This window comes from Equus asinus, chromosome 4, assembly GCF_041296235.1.
Source record: "Equus asinus isolate D_3611 breed Donkey chromosome 4, EquAss-T2T_v2, whole genome shotgun sequence".
NCBI lineage: Eukaryota > Metazoa > Chordata > Mammalia > Perissodactyla > Equidae > Equus > Equus asinus.
Window position 1 is genome coordinate 90483514 of NC_091793.1, and position 13468 is coordinate 90496981.

Below are 13468 nucleotides of genomic sequence, written 5' to 3' on the forward strand. Positions count from 1 at the left end.
TACCAGAAGACCTATGATATATTTATAGTTGCATAGAAATAAATTATTAAAGTGAGTTTTGAAGTGGGAAAGAAATTGCAGAACACACAAAAGTAATAAATAAGAATTTTAGATTTTTCTTTTCTAATACTAGGAGTCTTAGTTATAAATATGCAAAAGGCTGTTGCTGATTTTTAAAGTAAGGCTAGTTAAGTGATTCTATATCCATTGTTATTTAATGTTATAGTGAGTTTCCAGTTTGCTTTCTTTTCCTTTAATAGAGCTGTTTTGCTATTTAAAGCTACTCTCATAAATATTGCTAGTTTTCTTTAATTATTAGTTTTAAATTGCAAGCTATTACTTTGATGAATACTTTAGTGATTTTTTTTTAATTTTCTTACTCTTGATACTACTGGTTCCTCAAGTGTAATATTTCACATTACTTTCATGATAGCTGAAGTGATCCATTTTTACTCTCTTTTGCAGTAGAGTTTGATGATTTACTGAAAGGAAGGCCTGCATCTTCCCAAGTAAATAAAACACTGGAAAACCTTGATGTACATAGTGTCTTTTCAGTGTAATTGAGACTTGTAGGTTATTTTAAAAATAGTAGGAACTACTTTGTGTATGTGTGTGTGTTTCCTTAATCTATTTTAGGAGGTCTGTTCTGATTGTGAGAATTTAGCTTTTATCTCTTACTCTTCTAAATTTGTGCCCAATTTTGGCTTTTGTACAACTTTTAAAATAGCCCATTGATTCTGATGGAGGTATTGGCCTCTAGCTACAGTCACCATGATCTCCTCTGCCCCCCCAGAAGATGAGCATCTAATATCAGAAATCTGTTTTACACAGTTAAGGTAATACTTGTATCTACTTGTACCTTTTTTGATGTAATTTGTGTTTTGAATAAGTGCCAGAGAACTGCATAGAACTATTTTCTTTGAGACCTGGGCATTTATAGATAGTCACACATTTTGTGGCTGTAGGCAAAAGCACTTTTCTGTTGTGCCTTATCTTTGAAGATATCTTATTTATCCTGGACAATACATACCTTTCATGCCAGTAAGACTAAATATCAGGAAGAGATTTAGCAACAAAGAGAAACAAAGGGTAAAATATGTATGAAAACAAGCTTTGTTTTGTCAGATGATAGAAAATAAACATTTAGAAACAGCAAGCCACCTAACCCAAATCCCTTTTGTCTGTTACTTCTTATACTCAGAGAGGCCGAATAAGAGACTATGGAAACTGAAAACTTGATCTCCATACTCTAATCTGCCAATCCTTTGGATACCTGTCACCATCTGGTCAGACGGATACTATAGACCCTTGGTTTCTTACTGAGTTTCTTTCCATTCCAACACAGTTTACTCATTGTTTTGAGATTAATCTTAAAAATATCACTTCTGTTCTTTCTCTAAACTTTTGATGTCTTGCAAAATGTGCCTTAATTCAATACTAAGGAATACGGAACATTTGTGTCTACTGAGAGCAGTCTTGTCAAACATTCTGATTATTCACAGCCCTGTTTGTTTGTTTGTGATCTTCCCTGCCTCTGTTTACCTTAGTTCTGTCTCTCCTTAATAGCCTTGCTTTAGTTCCATTTCCTCTGCAAAGCCTTCTTTTTTCTTTTCTTGTGAATTGATTGATTTAGTGCACGTTTACAGTCATGTGTTGTCACTTAATGATGGGGATATGTTCCAAGAAATGCGTTATTAGGCAATTTTGTCATTGTGCGAACATCATAGAGTGTGCTTACACAAACTTAGAAGGTAAGCCTACTATATACCTAGGCTGTATAGTACTAATCTTAGGGGACCACTGTCCCATATGCAGTCCGTCATTGACCGAAACGTTGTTATATGGTGCATGACTGTATAGAATTTCTGTACTGTGCCAGGCACTGGTGATATAGAGATGATAACAGGGCTCGTTCTAGAAGCTCATAGTCTAATGGAGGTCCTAGGTTATCATCTCCAAATTCCTAGCACATTTATAAATCTGTAGTCTTTATCTTGGTGTTTTAATTTACGGTGCAAGCATATGATCGATTCTTTCATCTGTACGTGCTCAGTATAAAGCACAGTTTTCTCCAAAAGATTCTTCCTCAGAAAAAGAGTCATCTTTTGAGTGTTACAAAGTTTTTCATATTTTGAGGCTCGCTCTCTCAATAATTTTATTTTGAATAGAAGTATGTTTCGAGAAGACAGACAAACTTGAAATGATGCCAGTCAGTGCTACTTTCGAATGTTTCTGGAGCTTTCCTGAGGGGCCAGGTAGAAGGGGATAAAGAGTTTAAACAAATAAATTATTCTTAGAGGGGGGGATTTACTATCATAATTTGTTGTAAACTGTTTACAAAGGTGGTAAAAAAAATTTTGGAAGCTCAGTTTTAAAAGCAATATTTTAAGTTGTTACCTTATGAAGATCCCAATATGTACCTATAGAAAATGAAAAAACCCACTGTTTTAGTATTGTGTGAATGGATACTTGTGGCTTGGAAAAACATTTCCAGTGACCATGTTCTGCATAACTTCAAAAAGTATTGTTTCTCAAACAACTTACATGGAAGTGAAGATTGTTCACGTTTTGATATTTTTTGATGACTCCAAAAAAAAGTCATGAGACAACACCTGCTGAAAGGTATATGTGAAGTTTGAACAAAATTGTTTTGTAAAAATTTTGTGCTTTGTGATTCTAAAATATTCATAAAACTAAATTAATGAATAAAATAACTATACATTGGACTATTTCCTATAGCTATACAAAAGTTTTGGTATTTCAAGTTGGTCAGAACTTTTAAAAAATCTGGGGGAAAATTGGGGAATCCTTTATATTGAGGGTTGCATGACTTACAAGTTTCTGGGTAGTTGGGTGACTACCTAGCATAGTGAGAGATTGTTAAATAATACCTGTTGAACTAATAAAATACTGTACACACTTATTTTAGGATTTCTTGGTGCCGTGGAGGATTGTACTATACTAGAATTTCTCAAGTACTTATTTACCAAAAATCATTCTTTTGTATAATGTTTTTGATCCTTCTTTATTTTTTTATTTGTACTGTAAAATATTTTGGTTCACTTTGGTCTCCTTTCCATAGCTGATTCTCTTTGGATATGTGTTCTATCCCTAGAGTGGCAGGAGGCAATGACATGTAAAAGGTAAACAAGAATTGCTTTTCAAGTGGGATTTATTATTTTTGAGACTTCATTAACCCTTCCTAGAGGACTAAGTTGCCTGTGGGAGGCACAAGTTTAGAGAAGGCATTTAGTTGCATGCCTGTTTATACTATATTCTTAATGACTTGTTAATAGTTTCACACAGCATTAGAATACTTTTCCAGATGTGAGCCTCAGATTTTTAAGTTGTCAGAACAGTTCTTTTCTTTCTGTTTATGTTGGTTGCATACATAGGAAGATTGTGATAAGGTAAGGCTAGTCACAGGGCCATGGCAAACATTGTCCTCTTAATCGGAAAAAAGATTAATATAATTCATAGTTGTAAAAAATACTTTAATTCCGTCTATCTGTTAGAGAGAGGGAGGGAAAAGCAGTAGTTGGTGGGTTTTTTATTCAGTTGTTACATTGTGTTTTTCAATTTTGTCATTTATTAAGTACTGATTATGTTCAGAGGGCAAGTAAGATGGATAGTTTTAGACCCAATGGCATTCTGACTTGTAAAAGGACATATATAGACAACTGATTAAAAACAATAAATATAAAATAAAACATTTTATATTGGATTGCAAGTAGTGTACATTTTGAGGGAAGGAGGAGTCCTCATTAAAGGACTTCTAGGATTTTGTTATATCTACCTTGAGAAAACTTCAAAATTGTCACATATGTTAGATTTAGTTTGGGAGGTCTTTTGCAAGAGCTGGGTTTTCAGGAACTACCGGAATGATGATAGAGAGCAAAGGGGAAGGCATTCAGGATAGATTTGCTCAAACCGTGTCCCATTGCTCCAGCACAGTTTATTGAAAAGGCTATTTCTCCTCCGTTGAGTTGTTTTTTGCTCATTTGTCAAAAGTTAATTGGACAGATTTCTGTGTATCTGTTTCTGGGTTCTCTGTCTGTTCCATTGGTCTATGTGTCTGTCCCTCCACCAGTACCACATTGTCATGCTTACTGCAGCTATATCCTAAGCCTTAACATCAGGAAGAGTGATTTCTCTCACTTTATTCTTCTTTTCCAAAAATTTTTAGAATAAGCTCATTTATGTCTACAGAAATTTGCTGAGATTTTTGATATGAGTTGAGTTAAACCTATATATCAATTTAGGGAAAATTGACATCTTTATTATGTTGAGTCTTCCAATCCATGAACACAGTCTGTCTCTCCAAGTTTTAGGTCTTCTTTGGTTTCTTTCATCAACATTGTATAATTTTCATCATATACATCCTCATATGTTTTGTTAGATTGTATCTAGGTATATTATTTTCTTAGGAGCAATTGTAATTGGTATTGCATTTTTAATTTCATTTCCACTTGTTCATTGTCATTATGTAGAAATGCAATCAATTTTTGTGTGTTGATCTTGTGTCCTGGCCCTGAATTCACTTATTAGTTCTGGCATTTTTTTGTTTGAAGGTTCCTTGGGATTTTCTACATAGATGGTCATGTCATCTGCAAATAGAAATGGTTTTATTATCTTCTTTTCCAGTTGGTATTCCCTTAATTTCTTTTTCTTGCTTTACTGCAATAGCTAGAACTTTCAGTACTATATTAAATAAGAGTGGTGAAAGTAGACATCATTATCTTGTTTCTGATCTTAGAGGGAAAGCATTTAGGCTTTTGTCGGGAGGTATGATGTTAGCTGTGGGTTTTTTTTATAGCTGCTCTTTGTGAGTTGAGAAAGTTCCCCTCTATTCCTGGTGTACTGATAGGTAGACTATATGATTTTTCTCTTTTAGCCTATTGATTTGACAGATTGCATTGATTGATTTTTAAATATTGAACCAACCTTGCATACCTGGAATAAATCCCACTTGGTTATGGTGTATTACTTAAAAAAAAAATTTATTAAATTCTGTTTGCTAAAATTTTGTTGAGGGCTTTTGCATCTAAGTTAATGAGGGAGGTTGGTCTATGTTTCTCTTTTTTTGTGCTGTCTTTGTCTGTTTTTTGTATCAAGGTAATACTGGCCTCATAAAATTACTTGTGAAGTAACCCCTCTTCTTCTGTAACTGGAAGAGATTTTGTAAAAGTAGTGTTGGTGTATTATTTTAACACTACATGCTTTTTAAAAAAAACCCTGATTGTCCTCAGATCCAGTTGCTTTAGGTGAAATTTACATTGTCCTCATAGGAGGAGTATTTAGATGTGAATATGACTTTTGCAGGGCTATTTTATGGCCAAATGTTCTGCCAAATTTCAGGTCCTGTGTATGGCTTTTTTTTTTTTTTTTTTTTTTTTTAAGTGCTAGGAAAAATGAAATGGTCAGTACTAGTCATTAATGCATAAGTAGTATATGGGAAATAGAACTATTATCTAAATTAACTCGTGCTGGATTCAGTGACAAGACATTGATTTACTATAACTATGCTGAGTGTGAATTATGAAACTATGGAATTATCCATAATACTTATGGAATTATTATGGAAATTGAATCAGATGTGGAAACAGGTAGTGAAAGGTTTGGTAACTGTTCACGGTCACAGTTTGTGAACTAAATTCCAAGTTCAGGTCACAGTCTCCTAAGCCAGCGGTCCTTAACTAGGGAGGAACATTAGATCACTGGTGGGTCTTTGCCAAAAAGAAAAAAGCAGAAACGGGGACACATATATATATCCACCCTCTCCACTCCCCATGTACTTTTCAGCTACCCATTCCCAGGCCTACAAAATGTCACTCAAACATATGAATTTGAGAAAACATATAGGGGTTTCTGATACACATCATTGGTTAAGAATCATTGTACTAAACCCTGCACACAAACCTTTTATGCCTCTTTATTTCTTTTGAAAACAGTATTAACTATTTTGAATTACTTTGATAGAATAAACCTATGGGTAGAAATTTAAAGTTTCAAAAATTTTAAATTGGGAGATGCTGTTAAAAATTAATGTATAAGTAACTTTTGCTATCCCTTTTAGAACTACACCTTTAAAGTCACAATGTGAGCTTAAGAATATAAAAATACATATAATTTGATTGATTGATTGATTTTTTGGTGAGGAAGATTAGCCCTGAACCAACATCCATTGCTAATCTCCTCTTTATGCTTGAGGAAAATTGTTGCTGAGCCAACATCCCTGGCAGTCATCCTCTATTTTGTATGTGGGATACCCACCATAGCATGGCTTGATGAGCAGTGCACAGGTCTGCGTCTGGGATCCAAACCTATGAACCCTGGGCAGCTAAAGTGGAGCATGCGAACCCAACCACTACGCCACTTGGCTGGCTACAATTTGATTTATTTTTATAATTACTATGTTATTATATTTAGTGTTCAGTTAGAGACATGATTGGATAGAGACTGATTATAGAATCAACTTAGAAGGGGGTGGCAAGGTTGTCACGTTTTTCCCTATAAGCAATCTTCTTTCTCTCTATGGAAAATATCAATCAAATGATAGTCTAGAAAATCATCCTGAAATCTTATTTGCCTTTAAAAATTGTGATAGAAGTAATTTTTTTAGTAAAGAAAATGGTCATTTGTTTATCTTTTCTCTAGACTACAAGTAGCAAGTAAAAGATACTGATGTTGCTCATTCCTCCTTACATAATAATTTTAAGACCCTTTACCTCAAAATCCTTCTCCATACACTGCTCCAGGCAGCCACTGTTAATTGATTGGAATTGACACGAAAGATAAAACCTATTTGGCGTTTCTGCTCTAGGCAACGTTCTGTTTTTCTGCCAGTTTTGTTTAGTTTAGGTGGTGTTTGTATGCCTCTGGAGTCTTCTTTTGGAAATTAAAAATAATTAATAGTGGTTTTTAATGTGAATTACATGAATGATAATTCACAGAAGACCCCTCCCCAATAAAACAAAACAAACAAAAGGCAGATTAGCTAGACTGTTGGAATTGGGACATTGTTTTAAGAAATAGCTGACCACATAGCCTGTGGACCAAATGCAGCCCGTGAACTAAGAATGATTTTTACATGTTCATAGGTTGATAAAAATTGAAAAGAGAATATTTTGTGACATGTAAAAATTACATGAAATTTAGTTTTTCAGTGTCTATAAATAAAGTTTTATTAGAACATAATCATGCTCATTCCTTTATTGGATGCTTTTGTACTACAATGGCAGAATTGAGTTGTTGTGACAGAGACCATATGGCCTGCCTAATATATTTACTTTGTGCCCCTTTAGAGAAAAAATTTGCCATCACCTATTTTAAGATAATAATGTAGGCAGTGAATGATTGCTTTTGGATTATTTAGTAAAGGAAGAAACTTATTTTGCTGTTATTTTCAACCAGTTTCTGAAAAGGAGTAACTTAGAAAATAGTGTAGTCATGTGCCTCATAACAGCATTTCGGTCAATGTCAGACTGCATATATGATGATGGTCCCATAAGATTAGTACCATATAGCCTAGGTGTGTAGTAGGCTCTACCATCTGGGTTTGTGTAAGTACACTCTATGATGTTCACACAGTGACACAGTCACCTAATGACACATTTCTCAGAATGTATCCTCACTATGTTAAGTGACTCGACTGTAATGGCAGCCCTTCTTTTATAGGATACAAGGAACATAGAGATACCAGCCATAGTTTACAATATGTCAGCTCACCCTGTTATTTCTTCCATAGTTGAGAGGAATTCTTCCATAGTTGAGAGGAATTCTGCAGCACCCATTACTGCCACAGATTCTAGCAGCTTATAATTACTTCTCTGTGCTAGTACATTGTAAAGCAGCAGTTCTCAAACCTTTTCGTCTCAGAACTTCTTTAGACTTTTAAAAAAATTTAGAACCTAAAAGAGCTATTTTTTTTTGATATGGGTTCTATCCATTAATATTTATCATGTTAGAAATTAAGACAGAAAATTTAAGACTATTTAAAAATGACAGTACTAAATCTACTATATATTAAGAAAAGAACAGATTTTTATGAAAAATATTTTCTGAAACAAAAAAATTAAACTTTTGCGAATCTCTGTAATGATTGTTTTAGTAGAAGATAACTGGATTCTCCTATCTATTTCTCCAGTCTCTTGTGATATATTGTTTTGGTATGAAGGAAATCTGGCCACACACAATATAATTAGTTAGAAAAATGGGGACTATTTGAAAAGCTTTTTTTCGCTGAGGAAGATGTGCCCTGAGCTAACATCCGTGACCCGTCTTCCTCTGTTTTGTATGTGAGCCGCTACCACATCATGGCCACTGACAAGCGGTGTAGGTCCATGCCTGAGAACCAAACCCAGGCTGCTGAAGCAGAGTGTGCCAAACTTAACCAGTAGGCCACTGGGACTGGCCCTTAATAGCTTTTTTAGATAGTTGTGGATGTTTTTCTCTGATACTGTGCCAAAATCAGCAAGTGGTAGTTTCTTTGCATTTTTTAAGTCGATTTTATTGAAATTTAATTTACATAGAATAAATGTATTTTTCTTTTAGATAACAATTCTATGAGTTTTGATTAACCCACACAGTCGTATTACCACTAGCACAATCAATGTGTAGAATATTTCCATCACCCCCCAAAATTTTCTCATGTCCCTTTGTAATCGGCCCTCTCTTCTCGCTCCCAGCTTCAGACAACATCTGATCTGATTTTTGTCCCCATAGTCTTGCCTTTTTTAGAATTTCATGTAAATGGAATCATACAAGATATAGACTTTTGAGTCTGCCTCCACTCAGCATAATGTATTTTCGTTTCATCTGTGTTGTTGCAGCTATCACTAGTTCTTTTCTTTTTATGGCGTGGATGTATATTTTTCCATTTACCAGCACTGGATATTAGGTTTCCAGTTTTCGGCGATTATAAATAAAGCCACTCCGAGCATTCACGTACAGATTTTGCATAGACATATGTTTTCATTTCTTAGGTAAATAACTAAGCATACGTTTGCTGGGTAGTATGGTAGGTGTATGTTTAATTATAAGAAGTTGTGAAACTGGCTTTCCGAAGTGGCTGGGCCATTTTGCATTCTCACCACCAATGTGTGAAAGTCCCGGTTGCTCTTCATTTATTTTGCATTATGTTTACTAACACTTGAGATTGCTCATTTTTGTTTTAGTCATTCTAATCAATACTAGAATTAGTATGCATTTCCATCATGATTAATGATATTGAATATGTTTTCATGTAGTATTTTCTATTTAGACCTTTGGCAAAGCATCTTTTTTGAATCTTTTGTCCCTTTTTTTAGAAATTGGGTAGTGTGTTTTCTTATTGAGTTGTGAGAGGTCTGTCTGTATTCTGAATACAGTTATTTGTTAGATATTTACTTTGCAAATATTTTCTCCCAGTCTGTGACTTTTTTCCTTAATTTTAGAAGAGAAGTTTTTATGAAGTTAAACTTAGTTCTTTCGTTGCTCATGTGTTTTATGTTCTAAGCAATCTTTCATAGTTTAGGGTCACAAAGACTTCATATGTTTTCTTCTAGAGGTTTTATAGTTTTACGTTGTACTTTAGATGTATGGTATGTTTAGAGTTAATTTTTATTTATGGAGTGAGATATGAGTTAAGGTTCTTTTTTTTTTTTGCATGTGGCTGTCCAATTGTTTCAGCATCGGTAATTGAAAAGACTGTATTTTCTCTATTGAAATATGTTGGCGCCTTTTCTGTGTATCAATTGCCCATATCTGTGTGAATCTATTTCTGGATTCTCTGTTCTGTCCCAGTGATGCATGTATCTGTCTTTTCACAAGACCATACTGTCTTGATTGCTGAAGGTTTATAGTTGGTCTTAAAAACAGGTAGTATGAATTCTCTTTTGTACATCTTTTTCAGAATTATTTTGGGTATTCCAGTTCCCTTGCTTTTCCATGTAAGGCAAGAGGTAGTTTATTAAAAGTTAGTTACAGTGCAGAATCTGAAACCATTATTAAACTTTTTGTCCTCTGTGACATGAAAAACTATTGAGATGTCTTGAGGATTGAATGGATTTTTTTACTCATGAATGTTTTTGTAATGTCACACATAACTCATTTGGAAAATGTTGGTTATCTGAATTATATAGACCTAAATATTGGCACATTGCATTATTCAATATTTAAAAGTCACGTTTGTTACTATCACCAATGATCTCATCAGAAAATTCTTTTAAGTATTGGGAAGGTGTCAGGTTAGTGGTGGTAGATACAAATTTTCCAAAATTCCTATTTTTACTTGAAAACGCACATCTTTTTATTGGTGATGCATACTCTTAATTGTTTTTGTTGAAGTAACGGGTTTACTTGGTTCAGTTTTGAAAATGTCTGCCAGATACCCAACTCTGAATAACTGTGGTTGGTTTTGGCTCATAACTCAGTCATGTAAGGGCTTTTTCTTGAAGCAGCCATTGTACATCAGTACACAGCAGGTGTGCTCTTGCTTATTAGTTCCCATTGTTTCTCACAGAATATTGTAAAGAAGTTGACTCAATGGTAAAGATTTAATAAAATTAGCAATTTTATTGCTTTTCATCAAGGACATTCTTAAGTGAAGTGAAACTGGAACTTTTCCAGAGAAATCTTGTGATATATTGACCACTTTCTATTATTATTAATAGAATTAATTTTAGTATTAATATTTAATTGTTAAACTTAAAGTACAGAGATTGACCTGGAAACCTAAACCAAATCTTGTAACACTGGGAAGAGAGTAGATTATTGACATTTTATGAACATCTGAAGTTGGTGTACTGGGAGACAATCTTTTATTTTCAGAGCTAATACAGTTACATGAAGTTGTTTTATTATCTTATAGGTGCTATACTTGGTAGATCAGAAACTCAGGAGTGTATTTTCTATAATGCTAATTGGGAAAGAGACAGAACCAATCGAACTGGTGTCGAACCCTGTTATGGTGACAAAGATAAACGGCGACATTGTTTTGCTACCTGGAAGAATATTTCTGGCTCCATTGAAATAGTGAAGCAAGGTTGTTGGCTGGATGATATCAACTGCTATGACAGGTAAGGAAACATTTTGTCTTTTATGAGAGTGTTGAATAATTTTCATCCTTCCTCTTCTCCCCTTTTTAAAATGGGGAAGATCAGTGCATGGATTTTCATTTAGATGTTTCTTTTTTAAGATGGGGTTATGCAGACTGTTATAACATGTTCTAATGACTAGACATGTATTTTAAAGTAATAAAATGAATATAGTATGTTTTACCTTTTATCTTTGATATTATATCTTACATATACTTTGAATAATCTTCCAAGTGGTGAGAACTATAGGTAAGAACCGTTTCTTTCCCTATGTTGTTAGGATTATAAACTTTTTTTGAATGTCAATTTTAAGGATAAAGGGTTTTTAAAAATGCTTTAAAAGAGAGTATATCTGCTGAAAATCTATCGTCAAGGAGAATAAAGCTTCATCGTAGTATTTAATTTCCTTTTAGTTTCCCTTTATATGTATCTGGAAGAAATTGATCTTACCACATTTCCCCCTTTTTTTTTTCTTGCAAAATAGAGCTTTGTTCTTTACCCCAAGAGACATTTTAACTTGACGTTCAGAATTACATCAGAACTAACACACTTCTCATAGAAAGCTACATTTTATTTAAAAGATCTTGCTTAAATTGTTTTATTCTGTACTGGAGATAAAATACAGTGGACATGTTTTTAACTGCCTGTGATCTGTCTGTAGGGGGTCCCGTAGATGTTGGGCTGATCACTTAAACTGCCTGGGCCACAGGATTTCCACTGTGGGTGGGTGCTGATGACTAGAAAGCCTGCAAAGTATTAGGTAACTAGACTTTTTGGAGCCAGAAAATACTGATCTACTCACGGAATGCGAAATACTTTCCAGTCCACTTTCAGGAGCCTCAGTTGATTACCATGAACTGATTATCATGGTCATATGTGATTAATAGCAAAAGGCATTGAATATGCCCATGAAAATTGATTAGCTCCACTTTTCTTAAGAAATTGAAAGTCATTTAGGGTATACTACTAAATCTGAATTTTCCAGGGACTTTGTCTCTATAATGATTCATGTTAACTGCATTTCTGATATTAGCCTCTCTATTAACAGAGGTGGTCATCAAGTGATATTTGTTATTTTGAAAGGTAAGTAGGGCCACTAGGAAAATTGTATGGAGGCTCCTCAAAAAATAAAAATAGAACTATCATGTTTTCTAGCAATTCTCCTTCTGGGTATTTATCCAAAGAAAACGGAAACACTAATTAAAAGAAAACTAACTAAAAGGTATATGCACCCCCATGTTCGTCGCAGCATGATTTATAATAGCCAAGATATGGAAGCAACCTGAGTGTTCACTGACGGCTCAATGGATAAAGAAAATGTGGTGTATATACATTGGAATATTACATAGCTATAAAAAAGAAGAAACTCTTGTCATTTGTGACAGCATGGATGGAGCTTGAGGGCATTATGCTAGGTGAAATTAGTCAGACAGAAAAACAAAATACCTTATGATCTCACGTATATGTGGAGTCATAAAAAAAAAAAAAGAACAAATGAAAAACGAACTCATAGATAAAGAGAACCAACCACTGATGATTACCAGAGGTGGTGGGCTAGTAGGTGGGTGAAATTAGTGAAGGTGTTCAGAAGGAACAAACTTTTAGTTATCAAACAAGTGAGTCCTGGGGATGTTAGGTACAACAGGGTGACTATAGTTAACAATACTGCATTGTACGTTTGAAAGTTGCTGAGAGAGTACATCTTTAAAGTTCTCATCACAAGGACGAAAATTTGCAGCTGTGTGGTGATGGATGTTAACTAGATTTGTTGTCGTGATCATTTCACAATATATACAAATATCAAATCATTATCTTGTATGCCTGAAACTAATATCATGTTGTATGTCAATTATGTTTCAATAAAAAAAGAAAGGTAAGTAGGAAGAAACGGGGCGAAAATAAGGTTTGGGGATCATCTTTATCTACAACTATCTTTTATTAATTAGTTGAAGTCAGGGATCCCTGTTCTTTTTGTAGTAAAAAGCTACTGTGCTTCTCACCTAAAACCAGTATCAACTGGAGGTTAAACTTTGCTGGATAATGGAGAGTGCGTTGTTCAGTACAAATGCTTGCTCTTACAGTCAGCGATTACTATACCAGCCTTGTTTGTAGGGGTTAATAGCTAATTTAAAAGTATGTGAGTTTTTGTTTTTATGCTCTGAATTTATTTAAAAAAAATATTAAGGATAGTAAGAAAAGTAAGAGAAAGGAAAAGAAGATTCAATAAGTGTATAGAGGAGGGCCTGGCCCAGTGGTGTAGTGGTTAAGTTCGTGCACTCTGCTTCGGCAGCCTGGGATTCATGGGTTTGGATCCCAGATGTGGACCTACACACCGCTTATCAAACTGTGCTGTGGTGGCATCCCACATACAAGATAGAGGAAGATTGGCATAG

The 13468-nt window shown here is 34.4% G+C and overlaps 1 protein-coding gene across 1 annotated transcript in view; it reads left to right on the forward strand.

Annotated features, from left to right (window-relative positions):
• The window catches only part of ACVR2A (activin A receptor type 2A), an 85032-nt gene that overhangs the window by 37835 nt on the left and 33729 nt on the right, over nucleotides 1-13468 (forward strand). Inside the window, exon 2 of the mRNA XM_014831696.3 lies at nucleotides 10850-11057. Coding sequence (XP_014687182.1) covers nucleotides 10850-11057 — 208 coding nt within the window. The remainder of the gene's footprint in view (nucleotides 1-10849; nucleotides 11058-13468) is intronic.